The sequence below is a fragment of the Chanodichthys erythropterus genome, chromosome 12, assembly GCF_024489055.1.
Source record: "Chanodichthys erythropterus isolate Z2021 chromosome 12, ASM2448905v1, whole genome shotgun sequence".
In the NCBI taxonomy this organism is placed as follows: domain Eukaryota; kingdom Metazoa; phylum Chordata; class Actinopteri; order Cypriniformes; family Xenocyprididae; genus Chanodichthys; species Chanodichthys erythropterus.
In genome coordinates this window covers 45,166,902-45,187,018 of record NC_090232.1, presented here as the reverse complement: position 1 = coordinate 45,187,018, position 20,117 = coordinate 45,166,902, and the positions used below count along the sequence as shown (strand labels likewise).

At 37.1% G+C, this 20,117-nt stretch overlaps 2 protein-coding genes across 4 annotated transcripts; both read left to right on the top strand.

The window, feature by feature from the left end:
- The first annotated feature begins 1,101 nt into the window (after window positions 1-1,101).
- On the top strand, window positions 1,102-8,687 carry cdc25d (cell division cycle 25 homolog d). 2 transcript variants are annotated; one of them, XM_067404736.1, is made up of 13 exons: window positions 1,102-1,188; window positions 1,346-1,664; window positions 2,460-2,557; window positions 2,955-2,982; window positions 3,071-3,101; window positions 3,186-3,248; window positions 4,669-4,806; window positions 4,983-5,087; window positions 6,297-6,359; window positions 6,579-6,677; window positions 6,768-6,988; window positions 7,062-7,179; window positions 8,451-8,687. In XM_067404736.1, the coding sequence occupies exons 2-13, from the start codon at window positions 1,561-1,563 to the stop codon at window positions 8,586-8,588; spliced, it is 1,206 nt and encodes a 401-aa protein (XP_067260837.1). In that variant the 5' UTR covers window positions 1,102-1,188; window positions 1,346-1,560; the 3' UTR covers window positions 8,589-8,687. The 2 variants fall into 2 exon arrangements, with proteins under 2 accessions (XP_067260837.1, XP_067260838.1); XM_067404737.1 differs by lacking the exon at window positions 1,102-1,188 and having other exon boundaries at window positions 1,531-1,664; window positions 2,465-2,557.
- Window positions 8,688-9,267: 580 nt separating this feature from the next.
- pgam1b (phosphoglycerate mutase 1b) lies at window positions 9,268-20,023 on the top strand. 2 transcript variants are annotated; one of them, XM_067404305.1, is made up of 5 exons: window positions 9,268-9,353; window positions 14,642-14,889; window positions 15,861-16,135; window positions 16,267-16,447; window positions 19,022-20,023. In XM_067404305.1, the coding sequence occupies exons 2-5, from the start codon at window positions 14,751-14,753 to the stop codon at window positions 19,189-19,191; spliced, it is 765 nt and encodes a 254-aa protein (XP_067260406.1). In that variant the 5' UTR covers window positions 9,268-9,353; window positions 14,642-14,750; the 3' UTR covers window positions 19,192-20,023. The 2 variants fall into 2 exon arrangements, with proteins under 2 accessions (XP_067260406.1, XP_067260405.1); XM_067404304.1 differs by lacking the exon at window positions 9,268-9,353 and having other exon boundaries at window positions 14,617-14,889.
- The last annotated feature ends 94 nt before the right edge of the window (window positions 20,024-20,117 follow it).

The following is a 20,117-nucleotide window of genomic DNA, read 5'->3' as shown; positions in this document are numbered from 1 at the left end:
AAAATAAGATATTATAAAGAATGTGGGTAGCCATCAGGCTTGGGAGGGTTACTTTAAAAATGTATTCCATTACAGTTACATAAAAAAAGTATTCAGTAATGTAAACCAAGTACCACAATATGAAAGTAATGTAATCTGATTACTTTTGGATTACTTTTGGATTACTTCAAGGTCGTATGTATAAAGAAAGAAAGAAAGAAAGAAAGAAAGAAAGAAAGAAAGAAAAAGAAAGAAAGAAAAATTGGGGTGGGGGGGACTTTACTGTAAATAAATTGCATTTTTAAATTTAATTGTAATTATCTCTTCTCAATTTCTGCAAGTTTTTACTTTTGCAATTCCATACTTTTGAATGGGTCTCAACAATAAAAATTATTTACAAATCTGATAAATTGTCTATTGCAAAATTATTATTGTTGTTGTTGTTGTTGGTTAGAGCTTAAAAATATAAAAGTCACATCAGATCATAACCAAACTGAACAAACTCAGATCAAACAATTCTGTTTATGTTTGTTCTGCTTTTCCACAACTTGGGAATACACAGCCCTGAATATAATATATATATATATATATATATATGCGTGTGTGTGTGTGTGTGTGTGTGTGTGTGTGTGTGTGTGTGTGTGTGTGTGTGTGTGAAGGGCTATTCAGACATCTAGTGGCTACAGTATGGTATTACAGATTATTGTTTAGTATTGTTTTCGTAGCTGGAAGGCAGTGTTTTGCACTGTACAACTATGTCGTTTGCATTTTCTTCTTTGAAAACAAAATAGTATGTATTCCGTTACTCCCCAACCCTGGTAGCCATACAGTTGATGGACCCCATTGACTTATATAGTAGGAAAAAAATACAATGGAAGTCAATGGGGTCCATCAACTGCCTGGTTACTAACATTATAATATCTTCTTTTGTGTTCAAAGAAGAAAGAAACTCATACAGGTTTGGAACAACATGAAGGTGACTACATGATGACAAAATGTAAATTTTTGGGGGAACTAGCCCTTTAAGCTCGCTCTTATGTTGCTAACGAATAATCAGAATGTGAATCTGAACACAGAGGCTGCACTCTATAATGGAAGTGGATGGAGACTACTGTTAAATAGTCTATTTTTTATGGTAGTCCATCTATTCGGCTAAATATTTTGTGTTTCATGAAAGAAGGTGTTACAGAGGATTTAAATGTCATGAGGGTGAGTAGATGACGGAATTTAATTTTTTGTTGGGTGTACTGTTCCTTTAAAAACTGTCTTCTGTTCCACTAATGAAATCTGTAAATCAGTAAAGTGAATTACCCCGTACATGTACAACTTTATGAGGCATTCATCTAAACGGCTCTCTTTGGGGAAGTGTCTGCTGTGTTCCTGTGCTGGAGGATGATTACTGCGATGACAGAGCAGCGACGCGCGGATCATATGAGCTTGTTGTAGCAACACGAGTTTCCACGGGGAGGAGAGCCGAGACCTCCTCGGTGGAGACAGGATGAGCCGTTCACTTATGGTGCACAGTTGACTTTTAGTCTAGCAGTGGAGTCTGTCGGTTAGTTTGCAGCGCTGATCAGATCAATGGCTGGTGACGCGCTGGAGGCAGTTTGGGATCCGACAGCAGAAGACTCTTCCCCGGTCAGCGAGCTCTCCTTCAGCCTGCAGAACCTCCAGTGCCAGGATGGGTGAGAGAACACCCTCTCTTCTTTAAAATAGATTAAAAATGTGCACTTGTTCTTAATTGAAGATGTTTGGCAATATTAGGGCTAATTTATTCAGCAATTTATTTTTTTTCTATTTTTCTATATATGGTTATTATATAGGTTCTATATATGGTATTATATTATATAGGTTGGTTGGCTATTTTTAATTGTTAATCATATTGTTTATATTAATCAATTATAACAATACCAATAATATAATTAATTATTATAATATGAATTAATATAAAATTATTTATTATTAATATAATTCATATAACAATATAATAATAATATGCAACTGCCATATTTGGTGCATTTATTGTATATTTAAATAATATTTAAAGTAATTAATCATAATTAAGATTGCTTTGTCTCATAATAGTGGTTACATGTGTAATTTTAAATAAGAAACTGATTGATTCATGTAAAATTATAGATTTCAAAGTATTGTTACATGTTAAATGAAACAAATAAAAAAAGGAAAAACGATTTTCCTCCTCATATTTCCCCTTTCCACCATAATAAAGTGATATATGTGTTACTTTATTGTAATTTTTCAGAACTTTTGACTATATTTATTTTCTATATTTATACTATTTTCCACCGGTTGCAATTGTGACAAGCAATAAAACACACATGCTTCCATTAACTTTGTTTTTTAAAAAATATTGCAATTTGTTTTATATTCAAACTCGATTCAAATTCAGCTGCTCACTTATCTATTTTTTTTTAAACTGTTAGTTGTATGTTATAACTTATATTTGCGTCCCATTTGAGTCCAGAGATCTCGCCCGCCTGGAGAAAGCTTGTTTTGACGCCTGAATGCATCAGTCCGCCGCTCAACACTCTCTCCAGGGACAGAGAGACGCCGACAGGTCTGGACAAGAGCTTCTCACACACACATACACACACACACACACACACACACACACACACACACACGCTGCTTAATTAACTCTCCTCTGAGGACAGTTTTAACTCATGCTGTTCCAGCTCCTTCTGTCTGACAGATCCAATAGTATTAACTTCTATTTGAAGTTGTGCCAATTCACCTCTCTTCAAATGTTTCTGCTTAAGATCCAGGGTTGAAAGTGTTGAAAAGCATGAAGGTATAAGGGATTTTTATAGTTTTAATGGAAAAGTCATTAAAACACACATTTGCATGCTGTTTATATTCATTCCAAGAATTATTAGATCAAAGTGTTCATTAACTCTTAAACTTAAATCCTCGATTATGATTTCCAGTTTAATTTACTGTGAATTTTCTCTCAGTCTCTGCAGTGAGGAGAAGACGAGCGAGGTAAACTAAGCATGACCTCATATTAATAATGCAGCTCATGAATAATCGGTGATAATCAGAGTAAACAGTCGTGTGTTTGTTTTGGCAGAAGCCTGTCACCTGACTCCTCTTCAAACACGGTAATCAAACACAGTAAATGAATAGGAATAATTAGTTTTATTTTGATATATTTTTATGACACTTTTCCTCTTCTCCTGATTCAGTCCGGGTGTCTGTGGAGGGGCCGTCACGATTCTCCAGCCAATAAAGAGACTGAGCGAGCCTTTGTCAGTAACGCTTATTTACCCTCTCATTCACATTATCCCACATATTATTCATGCAACCAAAATGTCATTTGAATTATGCATGTAAATGTAATATGCACCTAATTATCCACCTTATTTTTAACTTGAATAATTGTAGACTACCGGTGTCACTCGCTTCCAGTTATTTCAACTGAACAGAAACATATTGCAAAACTGGTATTTGTCATCATATTAATTTAATTTATTATCGTAATCATAAACACACAGAAGCCCATTTCCGACACATAAAAATCATAAATCGTAATCGGTAATGGTAATTATGACATACTAAGTCGAAATTATGACATTCAAAGTCAAAATTATAATATTCAAAGTCATAATTATGTAATTCTAAATCATAATTGACACTCGAAATTATGACAAAAAAAGTCTAAATTATGACATACCATCATAATAATGACATAAAAGTCAAATGATGACATTCAAGGCAATATTTATGACATACTAAGTCAAAATTATGACATACTAAATCATAATTATGACAAAAAGTAAAAACTTCTAAATTCTAAATTGAAATTATGACAAAAAAGTCAAAATTATGACATACTAAGTCATAATTATGACAGTCAAAATTCTGAAATTCTAAATCAAAATTGACAAACTGTCAAATTTATGAATAAAAAAATGGCAAAATGATGCCACCGTCATGACATAAAAAGTCGAAATTATGACATTCAGTTATATTTATGACATACTAAGTCAGAATTATGAAAAAAGTCGAAACTGCAAATTTCTAAATCAAAACTGACAAAAAAGTCGAAATTATGAAATTCTAATTCAAAATGATGACATAAAAAGTCAAAATTATAACATTCAAAGTCATGATTAATACATACCAAGTCATAATTGACATACCAAGTCAAAATTATGACAAAAAAGTCAAAATTGTGACAGTCATAATTACAAAAAAAGTAGAAATTATGACAAAAACCCATAATTATTAGTGTCAAATTTTTGGTTTAATATGTCAAGATTTCGACTTTATGATAATTTTGACTTTAACCTCATAATTATGACATTAAAAGTAAAAAACAAAATATGACAGTAGACAATGTCATAATTTTGACTTTTTTAATGTCATAATATCAACTTAGTATGTAATAATAGTTTTGAAATTATGAAATTGGCTTCCCTACACATTGTTTTGTTATAGTTTCCTGCACTTTGTTATTCCTCTAGTTATTTCCCTGTAGCGGTAAATGAATCAGAAGTGTCGCACATTTACAGAAAAATTACTTCCGCGTTGCAAAATAAGGTTGACAGCTCATTTTTGAAGTGTTTATATGTACATAGTGTGTACTTTGCACTGTATTACTGTGCTAAACTGGGTCATACTCATTAAGGGCGTGTTTTATCGCAATCTTGAACACTTGTCCCGCAGAAGCGGTTGCGCGTGCGTCTGTGCAGCAGATTCTCCGCTGATGAGGCAGAAGCAGCGGGCAGAAGCAGGAGACAGTGCCGCAGTGATCCGGAAGAGGACGCCAGTCACCCGCGACAGGTGGACGCGCTCGACCCAACGGTGAGGAGAAAATAAGAGTCTGATGTGAACGACAGGTGCTTTTAGTGTTATTGTGTTTTCAGAAACACTCTCTGCCTGTCAATCATGTTGGCTGGAATGCTATATATGGTATCATATTCTGCAATATAATATTATTCTAGCAGACAAACAGTTCATCTTTCCATGTTCGTCGTCAGGCCGTTGCGAGGTTCAGTCAGATGAGGTCACGGCACGAAGCCCCGCCCACACACGTCACTCAAGATGCCGTCGCTGACCTGTCACTCATAGGGGACTTTACTAAGGTTGGTTCTGCTAAATCCAATTGAAACGAAGTGATGAGAGGGGTCAGTAAGATTGTTTTTTTTCTGTTTTTGCCAGGGGCGTAGGAACCACTTTGACATTGGGGGGGACATTTTGGCCATTATGAATCAACGTCCATCTCGCCACCATAATAGTAACATACATTATGGTGACGTCACGTGGTACGACATATGAAATAACAGCAAAATAAATAAACAAAATCATCTGTTTATCATCTGTTCATCTGTTTAATTTATCTATTTATTATTACACAAATATTGAAGTTGGGAAACATAAAAGTGTACAAGCCCCCCTGCAATTGCGGGCAGAAAGGAAAGGGGCACTTTACAAGGCAAATATTTGATTTGTAACCCCAAAAAAATACAAAAACACAACAGTCACATACGGCTTTGGATATAGGCACTTGGAACTAGAACTATCATTATTATCTATATCAATAACATTTTACTTTTCTATTAAAAAGTTTATAATGTCATGCCTCGTATCCATAATTCAGTTTTAAAAAGCTTGTTAATTTAAACCGCTTGACTGAGACTAATTTACCTCATACAAAGTCGAGTCGTTCAAAGCTGGTGCGCACCAATAACGTATTTGAATGTTCGTAGTGTAATGTTGACTTCTCTCTACCAATCAGATGCTCCGAGTCCGACTATAGGTGAAAAGTGAAGAATATGAAGCTGGTGATTGGCGAATGGTGATTATTCAAACATGAATGAAATCACTCTGGGTTTGACTGACAAAACCGAATATCTTCTTCGTCGCGTATTCAAAATAAAAGTTCAAAATGTACAGTTTTTGTTCCTGCGGTGTATAGGCTAATTTTTGGGTGGGACACATGCAGCATTTTCCAATATTGAGGGGGACACGTCCCCCCCGGTTCCTACGCCAGTGGTTTTTGCCCTCTGGGAGCAGCAGCTAATTTGCATTTAAAGGGACACACACAAAAACTATGTGTTTTTGCTCACACCCAAATAGATACAAATTTGACAAGCTATAATAAATGATCTGTGGGGGATTTTGTGCTGAAACTTCACAGACACATTCTGGGGACACCCGAGACTTGTACACTATAAGGACAAACAATGTACATTATTGATTGCTAACTTTCATGTCTTCAAAGGGTGAATTTGTAGAAAGCAGAATGCTGAGTTCATTCCAAGTCTTGTCTCTTGATACAATTATTTCCATAGCAACACCTGCTTCCTGTGGAGAGAGCCGGCCATCCGGAGCTTCACTGTGTCAGCGCACAAACTGTAAGAAATCATTACTGTTTTCTAAGCTAGGGTGGATAAAAAGCTCTGATAATAAAGTGAATTTCTTTGCAATGGTAAAATATTCCAATTTTAATGCAGTTTCATATTAAGCATCTTTCAGAGACTGAAACACAAGTTTATTTTATGGATTTTTTTTAATGTCGTGTGTCTCATTTTCGAGATGTTGAGGTAAACGTATCATCTGCTCCTGACCTGAAGGTGGCGTCTCTGATCAGAGGTCAGTTTGGCCCTGCAGTGGAGGACTTCCTCATCGTCGACTGTCGTTACCCGTACGAGTACCAAGGAGGACACATTAAGGTGCCTTAAAATATTGAGTGTTTTATCAAGCCAGTGTTTGTGCGACGGATCCACCTGTCGTGACCTTCAGGATGTATTGCACTCATTCAGGGCGCAGTGAACCTGTACACCGAGTCTCAGATCCAGCAGGCGGTTCATCAGGCCTCAGCCGGAGCTCTTCCCCCCTGCGCCGCAGGTCACGGCTCCTCCCGGAGGCTGCGGGGCCGGTGGGCGGCTCGTCCGTCTGACTCACTCCCAGAGGAGGAGGTGTCATCGCCACGGAAACTGATAGTGTTCCACTGCGAGTTCTCATCGGAACGAGGACCACATCTGTGAGAAACACACTCTACACACACACACACTGAGTGTGTTTATGATTACTCAAGCTTCTTATCCGTTCAACAGGTGTCGGTATCTGAGGAGGCTGGACAGGTGTGTCAATGCTCAGGTGTATCCGAACCTGCACTATCCTGAGCTCTACCTGCTGCTGGGGGGATACAAACACTTCCATGCCTCTTATCCGGTACAGTACAACACAATGTCTCGCTGTCTTAAAGGAGTAGTTCACTTCAGAGTGACATTTTCCTGATAATTTACTCACCCCCATGTCAGCCAAGATGTCTTTCTTTCTTCAGTCAAAAAGAAATGAAGGTTTTTGAGGAAAACATTCCAGGATTATTCTCCATATAGTGGACTTCAACAGTTACCAACGGGTTGAAGGTCCAAATTACAGTTTCAGTGCAGCTTCAAAGAGCTCTACATGATCCCAGACGAGGAATAAGAGTCTTATCTAGTGAAACCATCTGTTGTTTTCTAAAACAAATAAAAATGTATATACTTTTTAACCACAAAGCTCTGTGATGCGCCACACATTAAGTAATCACGTTGGAAAGGTCACGTGTGACATAGGCGGAAGTAACGTGCAAAGACTAAGTCAAACGGCCTTTACAAAAAAGGTAAAACAGCGATGTCGGACGATTTTGTAGTTGGAGGAGAAAATGAGATGGAGTTTTTCGCCCTACCGCGGTGTACAAAATAAGAGTCTGCGTTTACCTGATATATGTGTGTTTGTTTTGTGTATAATTATTATGTATATATAAATACACAAACATGTATATATTTAAGAAATATATATATATATATATATACACACACACATACACACACATACACACACATTTATATTTTTATGTATTTATATTATATATAAATGTAAATATTTTTAATAGAAATATAAGATATTTTTCTTAAATATATACATGAATGTATGTTTATTTATATATACATAATTATACACAAAACACACTTATATTACGTAAACACAGACTCTTATTTTGTACACGATAATCATGATTATCGTTGACCAGCCCTAGTCACGTCATGCGTGACCTTTCCAACGTGATTACGCAATGCGTTGCGCATCGCAGAGCAGTGCAAGATAAGCATTTGTGGTTAAAAAGTGTATGCATTTTTATTTTTTTTTAGAAAATGATAATTTCTCTAGATAAGACTCTTATTCCTCGTCTGGGATCATGTAGAGCTCTTTGAAGCTGCGCTGAAACTGACATTTTGACCTTCAACCCGTTGGTAACTGTTAAAGTCCACTATATGCAGAAAAATCCTGGAATGTTTTCATCAAAAACCTTAATTTCTTTTGGACTGAAGAAAGATAGACATGAACATCTTGGATGACATGGGGGTGAGTAAATTATCAGGAAATTTTAATTCTGAATTGAACTAATCTTTGAACCACAGTATTTGCAGCATCACAGTCACGGTGTCTCTCTGTCTCAGGATCTGTGTGATCCCTGCGGATACGTGCCCATGCGCCAGCGGGAGTACCGGGAGCAGCTTCACGGGTTCCGCAGGAAAAGACCCACACGGCAGAGAAGACGACGGCCAATCAGAATACATCAGAGAACGACACGTTAAATTATATATACCGGTATATATTTATTTGTATGATCTTTCTTGTACATCAGTCAAGTCAACTAAACTGTAGGACACTGAATAAAGTATTTCAAACACTGACTGCGGTTTACTGATGTTTTTTTAATGATGAAACAAAAAAGAGTGTTGAATCACTTATCTTTCAGGATCATATTTAATAATATGACAAATTTTCTTTTCTTATACAGTAACACTAAATCAGGGGGCCCTGCAAGGAAGTGTTAGATCCATGGAAAAAACAGAGAAAGACAGTGTAAAAATAAATAAATAATAATAATAATAATAATTTGTTTAAACTAATGTAGATGATAAATGAATTAAATAATAAATAATTAAATAATATATAATTGACTTAAATAAATAAATCTAACAGTACAGTATTGTAGTTAGTAGAAAATGTAATAATTTAACATAAATGATTTTATATTTTACACATAATGTTAATTTTTGTTAATCTCGTTTAATTTTATGGAACTTCCATAATCATCATAATTTATCATAATAAATGTATCCCGTTGAAATAATAAATTATTTCACTTCCACCCAGATGTAAAACTATATTTTATCCTTAATTTTTAAAAACTATTTGTCAGTAGCACAAAGATGTTTATATCAACATAGATTTATGATGACAGACAGTCAAGGTCGCGTGGTGACGTGCGTGGACGCGCCTTATAGGTCGCGCGCAGCAGGAAGTGTTCTCTCCTCACTTTCATAAGCGACGACCTCCAAAAGAAACGCTGCGAAGGGGGGGCGGAAGGAGAGGAGGCTGGGATGAGAGGGACGTCATCCGTGTGCGCCAGCAGTCTGTGAGCCGGTCGAAAGGAGCGACGCGTGACAAACAAACTTTAAACAGTGAATATATCATCTAACAGTGATTGTGATACTGAAGGAAAAGAATAGGATTTGTGAGTATTGTGAAGAACTTGTGGGAATATCGACCGACGGCCTGTATAGGTCCGGAACGATATTGTCAGAAGGTTCTTGGCAATCTCATATAATATGGCAGGAAGAGGGATGGAAGTTGATAGTGATAGTATAGAAGAAAGTGAGGAAGATGGTCGAAGGGAAAGTGAGTGGATTGAAATGATGAAAGATAGAAAGGAAAAAGGCCGGAAAAGAAGAAAAGAAGATACTTCCAGCATAGGAGAGTCAGAGAATGAGGGAAGAGAACCTAGGAAAGTAGGAGAGGAGTCATTGAATATAGTAGTTAGATTTGAGAATGAAGGGGGTGTTAAAAAGATGGATCCGATTAAGCTGACAAATATCATAAGAGGACAGGTTGGGGAAGTAAAATATGCAAGAGTATTAGGAGATGGGAATCTGCTAATAGGATGTAATACTGAAGTGCAAATAGACAAAGCAAAGAAAATGGCAAACATTGGGAAAGTCAAAATTGTTAAGGTAGTGAGAGTTGGGGAGAAAAGAAGCAGTGGTAGTAAAGGAGTGATTTATGGGGTTCCTCTAAATGTTAAGATGAAGGATTTAGAAGAGCATGTGATAGCAACAAATAACAGGGTGAGGAGCGCAAAAAGAATGGTTAGAGGTGTAGAGAAAAAAGAAACTGAGAATATCCTTATTGAATTTGAGGAAAAAGTGCTTCCAAAAGAGGTGTATTTTGGTTTTCTAAAATACAGTGTAAGGGAATACTATCTAAAGCCCACAAGATGCTATAATTGCCAAGAATTTGGACATGTAGCAAAAGTATGTAAGGGAAAAAGGAAGTGTGCTAGATGCGGGGGGGACCATGATTATGGAAAGTGTGGAGAGGGAGTAAGACCAAAATGTTGCAGTTGTGGAGGAAGCCATAGTGTTGCATACTGGGGATGTGAAGTATATAAAAAAGAAGTGGAGGTGCATCAAATTAAAGTAAGAGAAAAAGTATCATATGCTGATGCTGTAAAGCTGGCAGGACAGGAAAAGCAAAGAACAGGGGGAAGTATCAGAGAGCAAGCAGTGATGAAAGAAAATCAAGATAAGAAGACATGGATGGAAAAGAAGAAATTAGTGACGTTCATAGCAGGGGTGATAAATGCAACATTTGAAATCAAATCAAAAACAGAGAGGATTCAGATTATTGTTAAAGCAGCTGAGCATCATTTGAATATGATAGGGTTAAAATGGGAGGAGGTAAATGAGGAATTGAGAATGCAGGCCAGTCAAGAGACGATATGTGGTGGCTGTTAATTGTGTTAATACTACAGTGGAATGCGAGAAGCTTGATTGCAAATGGACAGGATTTTAAAAAGTTTGTACTAAGTAGAAAGGAAAGACCAGATATAATATGTGTTCAGGAGACCTGGCTAAAGCCAAGATTAGATTTTATATTGTATGGTTATGTTGCAGTGAGGCGGGATAGGGGAGAGGGTGGTGGAGGAGGATGTGTTACCTTTATAAAACAGGGAATATCATATAGAATAATAGAGGTTGGAGGAGAACAGGAGTATGTTGTAGTGAAAGTGTGGATAAAGGAAAAAGTAGTAGTAATTGTTAATTTTTATAATCCATGCGAGAGGTTAGACCTTAAAAATCTAGAGGAAATAGTAAGTCAGAATAAGGGTAATGTTGTATGGTGTGGTGATTTTAATGGGCACAATACGTTATGGGGTAGTGAAAGAACAGATAATAATGGTCAGATTATAGAGGAGTTATTAGATGAGATGAATCTAGTATGTCTAAATGATGGCAGAGGTACAAGAGTGGATGTTCGGACGGGGAAAGAATCAGTCCTTGACCTCACATTAGTGTCAAGTAATATGGCAATAAAATGTAATTGGACAGTACATCAAGAAGGAACTGTTGGAAGTGATCATTATCCAATCTGGTGCAAGATAAATATGGAAGTTCAACTGGAAAAAGTCAAAATGAGTGCAAAATGGAAGTTTGAAAAGGCAGATTGGAAGAAATTTCAGGAAATAAGTAGTGTATACTTTAGTCAGATAGATAGTGAAGATGATATAATAAAATTAGATGAGAAAATTAAACAGGGGATAAAATTGGCTGCAATTGAATCTATCCCTAGGAGTAGTGAAAATGGAAAGAGGAAAGTAATGCCTTGGTGGGATGATAGATGCAAGGAAGCAGTAAGGAACAGGAATAGGGCATTTAAATTATTAAAAAGATTTCATAATTTTGAGTATCTAATTAGGTATAAGAAAGCGCAAGCAGTTGTGAGGCGGATAATAAGAAGGGCAAAAAGAGAATATTGGGAGGAGTATTGCAATACAATTGGCAATGAAACGCAGATAGGAGAAGTATGGAAGATGATAAAAAGAATGGGAGGAGATAGGAAAGAATGGAATTATCCAGTGTTGATTGAGGGAAATGAGACAGCGGTAACAAATAAAGAGAAAGTGGAGTTATTGGCAAGAGTTTTTGCAAAGATAAATAGCTCTAATAATTTGTCTGAAGAAGGAAGGAAAGGTAGGGAAAAAACAAAATTGGAAAATACGAGTGTGTTATGTAGGAAAAATAATTATGATGAAGTGATGGATGCTCCGTTTAGCATGGGAGAGTTAAAGAGAGCTCTGGAGAAAGCTAGAAACACAGCTCCTGGTAAAGATGAAGTATGCTATTGCATGATAAATCACTTAAGTGAAGAAAGTCTTGAGAAATTATTAATACTATATAATAAAGTATGGGAAGAAGGCAGTATACCAGGAAGCTGGAAAGAGGCAACAATTATACCAATAAAAAAGCCAGGAAAGGATGATAGTAGACCAGGAAATTATAGACCTATAGCTTTGACATCACATGTTTGTAAAATAATGGAGCGTATGATAAATGAGAGATTAATGCACTTCTGGAAAGTAGAAATATTATAACTGCAAATCAAAGTGGATTTAGAAAAGGAAGAGGTACGATGGACCCAATAATATGTCTAGAGGATGAAGTGAGGAAAGCCCAAATAAATAAAGAAACAGTGGTAGCAGTATTCTTTGATGTTGAAAAGGCATATGACATGCTGTGGAAAGAGGGGCTTTTAATTAAAATGCATCTAATGGGTATTGGAGGGAAAACGTTTAACTGGATTATGGATTTCCTTGATAGAAGAATGATTCAAGTGAAGATGGGTGTAGAGGTATCTAAACAGTATGTAGTAGAGAATGGAACACCTCAAGGAAGTGTTCTAAGTCCTACGCTGTTTTCCATTATGATTAATGACATTTTTTCAAATATACCAACAGATATGGGTAGGTCATTGTTTGCCGATGATGGTGCATTATGGAAAAGAGGAAGAAATATTGAGTATTTAGTGAGGAAAGTGCAAGAGGGAATAAATCAAGTGGAAAGTTGGGGTGTAAAATGGGGTTTTAAATTTTCAATCGATAAGACTAAAGTTATGTTTTTTACAAAGAAAAAGGTTGGAGGGAATCAGCTGAAGTTGTATGGAAATTGTTTAGAAAATGTTGAGTGCTTTCGGTTCCTAGGAGTTTATTTTGACAAAAAATTAACGTGGAAACAACATGTATTGTATACAGTTGATATGTGCAGGAAAGTAATAAATGTTATGAGATGTCTTTCAGGTTTAAAATGGGGAGCTAATTTCACAGCTTTGAAATATATTTATATAGCAATGATAAGATCAAGGATGGATTATGGCTGTGCTGTATATAGATCAGCATCAAAGTCTATGTTAGCAAAATTAGATGTAGTGCAAGCTAGAGCTTTAAGAATTTGTTTAGGGGCAGTAAAAACAACACCAATATGTGCAATGCAGGTGGAAGCTGGGGAAATGCCCTTGGGGCTACGCAGACTACAGTTAGCAGCCAATTATTGGATTAATATTAGAGGGCATGGGGAATATCATCCAGTGAAAAAGGTCTTGCAGTTAAGTTGGGAGAAGGAGAAAGTGTATACAGAAAGCTTTGGTTGGACAGGACACCAAATAGCAAAAGATGTAGGAATATACAATAGAGAATTTGAGGAAACTGTAATATGGCCAATTAAACCAGTATGGGTTTTAGAGTGTACAGAGGTAGATTTAGAGCTATTAAAGGCTAAGCAATGTGATAGGACATCGGATATAGTAGAAGAATACCATAGATATGTAGAGTATAAATATAAGAACTGTATTCAGATCTTTACAGATGGATCTAAAGAAGCAAATACCACTGGTTTAGGAATTAGTGTACCAAAGTGTAAAGTGGATTTTAGTAAAAGAACGTCTGATTTTTTAAGTGTATATGCTGTAGAATTAGTTGCTATTTTAGTAGCAATAGAATGGATTGTAGAAAGTGGCGCCAACAAGTTTTTAGTGTGTAGTGACTCTGTATCCGCTCTTTCGAGCATTAAATCAGGTGCAGCTAGAAACCATAAAGGATTGATCTATGATATTTTATTTATTTTTACAACAGCAGTTAGGCAGGGGAAGAGTATTGTTTTTATGTGGGTTCCGGCTCATTCAGGTATTGTGGGTAATGAAAGGGCAGATAAGTTGGCAAAAATGGCAACTAAAAAGGAAAATATTGAAATCAATATTAGGTTATCTAAGTCAGAGGGAAAGAGCATAGTGTGGAAAGAAATAATGAACAAGTGGCAGCAACAGTGGCAGAATGAAACAAAAGGGAGACATTTATATTCAATACAAAATAGAGTTGGTGTGTCAAAAGATAATGGTATGAGTAGGAAAGAGCAAGTCATTTTAAGTAGAATAAGAATGGGGCATAGCAATCTTAATGGTACTTTACATATTATGGGAAAACACCCAACAGGAATGTGCACACATTGTCAGGAGTATGAGACAATTGAGCATGTTTTAATATCTTGTGGAAGGTTTAATCAAGAGAGGCAAGAAATGATGACTCAGCTACAGAATTTAGGAGGTATAGGAGCAAGTGTTAAAGGTATTTTAGAGTGTGCAGAGAAACAAAAAGGCAGGAAATATTTATTAGATTTTTTAAAAGAAACTGGATTGGAGAAGAGAATATAGTATAAAGAGAATTTAATACAGTAGGTGGCAGTAATGCAACAAACTGGATGCCAGCTGCCGTAAAAACCCAAAGAAGAAGAAGAAGAAGAAGAAACGCTGCGAATTTACCGCTCACCGTGTCAGCATCCCTCATCCGTGTCCCGGGGCCGTGTCTCCGTTATTTACGAACATTCCCGCTGCGTTTGAGGGCGTTTACGTGCAGACCGCGCGATATGGCCGCGTATAAGCTGGTGCTGATCCGCCACGGCGAGAGCTGCTGGAACCAGGAGAACCGATTCTGCGGCTGGTTCGACGCCGATCTGAGCGAAACCGGAGAGGAGGAGGCCCGGAGGGGCGGACAGGCCCTGAAAGGTGATCTGGTGTCCGGTTATTAAACTGATCTTCTTATGTTTGTACGTGCAGGGCCTGCAGAGATACTGTTAAATCATGATTAGTCAAGCTTGTGCTGCTCTTCCTCATTTCTTCTCTGTGGTGTATTTGCAGAAAGAATCATTTAAAGGATTAGTTCACTTCCTGATAATTTACTCACCCCCATGTCATCCAAGATGTTCATGTCCTTCTTTCATCAGTCAAAAAGAAATTAAGATTTTTGATGAAAACTTTCCAGAATTATTCTCCATATAGTGGACTTCAATGGACTCCAAACGGTTGAAGCAACGGTTGTGCAACAGATTCAGATGAGGAAATAATGGCTTTTTTAATGAGATGGAGGAAAAAACATGATTTTAAAAATGAATCTCTTCCATATTGATAATTTAGTTAATATTATTTCCGCAAATCAGTTGCTGAACTCTTCAACTAAAATAACCAATATCATATTGTCATATCTTTATTCATACCGACTTGTGGGAGAAATCTTAAGCCAATATGCAAGCACTTACAACGTCCTCGCAACCACCAAACAACGCTTAAAGGATTAGTTCACTTTCAAATAAAATTTTCCTTATAATTTACTCACCCCCATGTCATCCAAGATGTTCATGTCTTTCTTCAGTCGAAAAGAAATTTGTAAATTATCAGGAAAATTTCATTTGAAAGTGAACTAATCCTTTAAGCGTTGTTTGGTTGCGAGGATGTTGTAAGTGCTTGCTTATTGGCTTAAGTCAAAAGATTTCACCCACAAGTCGTTATGATTAAAGATATGACAATATGATATTGGTTATTTTAGTTTGATAGTTCAGTTAGTTACTGAACTAAATTAGAAATATGGAGGAGATTCATTTTTAAAATCATGTTTTTCCTCCCTCATCTCATTAAAAAAGTCATTATTTCCTCATCTGAATCTGTTGCACAGCCTGAATAATATAAGTGTCATCTTGCAGATGCGGGTTATGAGTTTGACATCTGCTACACGTCGGTGCTGAAGCGAGCGATCCGGACGCTGTGGCTGGTGCTGGACGGCATCGATCAGATGTGGCTGCCTGTGCACCGCACCTGGCGTCTGAACGAGCGCCACTACGGCGGCCTCACGGGGCTCAATAAGGCCGAGACGGCGGCCAAACACGGCGAGGCGCAGGTGAAGATCTGGAGGCGCTCCTATGACATCCCACCGCCACCCATGGACCCTGACCACGACTTCTACACTGCCATCAGCAAGGTGAGAAACAGGGATTATGAGTTGCACATTGCATATACAGTACTGTCACTCCCAAACTTTTGAACACTTGTAGTGTCGAGTTGGATAGTCTCTTCTCTCATATTGAGCCTCTGAATGTCATGTCGCTGCAGGACCGTCGTTACGGCGACCTGACGGAGGACCAGCTGCCCTCGTGTGAGAGCCTGAAGGACACTATCGCTCGAGCTCTGCCCTTCTGGAACGAGGAAATCGTTCCTCAAATCAAGGAGGGGAAGAGGGTTCTCATCGCTGCCCACGGCAACAGCCTGAGAGGAATCGTCAAACACCTGGAGGGTGAGAGACCATCTCAGACACCCTGATATTTCACCATACAGCATATACACCCTAAAAACACCCCCACGAGGAGTCTGTTAGAGGTTCATGCATAGGGCTCTTTGAAATATTTTTAGTTTTTTTTCCAAAATTCTGTTTTATTTTTTTCCCCCAATTTCCGTTTACACTTTTTTTTTTTTTTTTTTTTTTTTCTGTGTACATTTTTTCTGGATTCTGTTTAAATTCTTATTTTAAATTTTAGTTATTAAAATCCTGCATAATTAATTGAAATGATAAATGTTCACATATAATTAAACAACAATTGATTTAAACTTTAACAAAGATTGCATTTTAGCGCCCTGTTCCTAAATTCCATTTTATTTGTCTCAATTTCTGTTTTTATTTTTCTGTTTTAATGGTTTAATTAAATTTTAATAATAAAAAAAAAATGTCTAATCAATTAATTTAAAAAAACTTAAACAATTATCACTTACCTTTTCAATTAAAATGATCAATTAAAATGTAATAATAATTATTAATTTAATTAACATTTTGACAATTCTAGAGTCCTATGATTTTTTTCAAGAACGTCTATTTTGTTTGTTTTTAATTTTTCTCAATTTATTATTTAATACAAATTTATTAGGAAAAACTGGTAATCAAATGAAGGCATAAAACATTAAAGGATTAGTTCAGTTCAGAATTAAAATTTCCTGATAATTTACTCACCCCCATGTCATCCAAGATGTTCATGTCTTTCTTCAGTCGAAAAGAAATTAAGGTTTTTAATGAAAACATTCCAGGATTATTCTCCTTATAGTGGACCTCAATGGAGCCCAAACGGTTGAAGGTCAAAATTACAGTGCAGCTTTAAAAGGCTTTAAACGATACCAGATGAGGAATAAGGGTCTTATCTAGAGAAATGATCAGTCATTTTATTTAAAAAAAAAAAACTATACCTTTTTAGCCACAAATGCTTGTCTTGCACTCTGTGATGCTCCAAATGGTCACGCGTGACATAGGCAGGAGTTCCGCAGTAGGGCAAAAAACTCTTAATTTTCTCCAACTTCAAAATCGTCTGACATCTTTTTTTTCTTTTTTTTTTGTAAAGGCCATTTGACTTAGTCTAGGCACGTTTGCTTTGTAAACCACACTGGATCTGTTCTTCCACCCACGTCACGTGTGACCTTTCCAACATTCCAACAATGCGTGGCGCATCGCATCGCAGTGCAAGATGAGCATTTGTTGTTAAAAAGTATATAATTTTTAGTTTTGTTAGAAAATGACTGATCATTTCTCTAGATTAGACCCTTATTCGTTGTCTAGGATCGTGTAGAGCTCTTTGAAGCTGCACTGAAACTGACATTTTGACCTTCAACCCGTTGAACCCCATTGAAGTCCACTATATGGAGAAAAATACTGTAATGTTTTCCTCAAAAACCTTCATTTCTTTTCTACTGAAGAAAGAAAGATATAAACATCTTGGATGACATGAGGGTGAGTAAATTATCAAAAATTTTTATTCAGAAGTGAACTAATCCTTTAACAATTTAATTAATCTTTTAAAATGTAATCAAATGAATTTAACAATTCCTTTTTTTTTTTTTTTTTTTTTGCATGCAAAGCACTGCACAAGTGAGGTGTAGTGCAAAAATTAGAGTATGGTAAAAACTTTTATTTTGGCAGGTTGAGTTTTTTTGAGTTTTCTTTGTGTATCTTTTTCTCAAATGAAATGGTGAAATGCTGGTGTAGAGGCTCTCAGAGCAGCTCTGAAGATGAAGTTCATGTCCTCAAAGAGTTAGACGGTAGACACTAAAGTATGTGTGATAGACCAAACTGAGACTTCAGATTTAAATAACAATTTTGTGCATTAATATTCACTGACACTAATCCATTTTGCCTTTTGATTAAGTGTACAGCCCTAATTTTGATTTGATTAATCATCCAAAATTCCGTGACTTTGTGCATTATACTGTAAATTCCATTTTTACGACTGGATTCCGCAATTCTGTTTGCATCACAGAAATCATGATGCGTCATTCACCAAAAAGCGGTTATAGTCAGCTGAAATGCCAGCACTCTTCTGAAAACACCTAGCTGTGGGCACTTGAGAGCACTTCGGCGCCACAGCGGTTGAGATGCTATGTGTGCTAATATAAGGAATATATCTGCAGAACTGTTACTAGTATCTGTAAATATAAAAATATTGACACAATGTAACGTACTTGCTCTGGCACTAGTTTTGGATGAAGAGATGTGCTTCTTGTTGTCATTTGTTATCATTGTCCAAGCAGAATGTGGCGGTTGGTGTTGTATTTGTCCTGCCCCTCCTCCACTTTGATTGGACGGCTGGGTAAAAAGTGACCGTGATGAGCGCTGCTTGAAATTTCTTCTACTTGGAGACCGGTAGAAAACGGCCAGCACCTTGTCACGCTGCTGCCGTTTTAAAAACACGTCGATCCCATTGACAACAATTGAAAAAAATATGCTAGCCTCTGGAAAACACCTTATCAACTGCATAGCAACACCCTGGCAAGCACCAGTGTTTTATATATGCCTGTATTTGATTGGATGCTTCTGATGTGTCTCTTCCAGGTATGTCAGAGGAGGCGATTATGGAGCTGAACCTTCCCACAGGAATTCCCATCCTTTATGAGCTGGACAAGAACCTGAAGCCCGTGAAGCCCATGCAGTTCCTGGGAGATGAAGAGACTGTCCGCAAAGCCATGGAGGCCGTCGCTGCTCAGGGCAAAGCCAAGAAGTAGGCTGAGACGTCCTGCATTCGGTCTCTTATTTTCCACAATCCTCCTCAAAAATGCAATCAGTGTTTTACCGTGAGCCTAGAACCAAACCAGTGACCAGTCATTTCTTTCCTAAAGCTCGGGACCACGCTAAAAAAACCCAAACGTTACCGCTTGAATATGTGTGTATATGCCGTCAAGCTGAGCCACAGTTTGTTTAGGAGGGAGTTTAGCTTTATATAGTCTCGGCACTGAAAATACACAACTGCACATTTCAAAAGATGGCACATATGTTTGTCTGTGATGGCATCGCTTTGACAACTGTTGCCTGGCAACAGCATATATTAATAATGATCGGGTGGGCTGCAGAAGTGGTGCGTTTTCCCATCTTCCTGTGATTCATGCTTTGTACCGCTGCTCTATATCTCTGCTCTCCCACACAGACATGCTCCGGAAATATCCCACAGGAGAAGATCTGTGTAACGTGGCTCGGTTTTAGGATTCTCTTACATCAAGAGTAAATATGTTTTTGGTGGTGATTTAAAAGCAGATTATATTCCTGTGGGCATTTTTGGAGATGTTTATGGTCATTTTTTTTGACACTTTTTATGTGGTAAATGTCACTGAATGTAAAATCCTGCTGATGTCCATGTCAAGTACAATGCATTTTGACCCTGCAAACATTCACCATGACGGATATATTGAACGTTTTGCCCTAGAAAATAAATGCTCATTGTCTGTTCCTTTATATTTTGCTTGTGCAACAGATGTTGAAATTATTTTGCTTGACTGAAAGAGAGTTCTATGTACACTTGTGTGAGTTAATGTGCAATCCCTAATAAATGTCGGCTTACTGAGCAGAAAGTGCTGTGATCTTTTTTTCCCTAATCTGATTCCTTAAAGGGTTGGTTCACTCAAAAATGAAAATATCGTCATTAATTACTCACCCT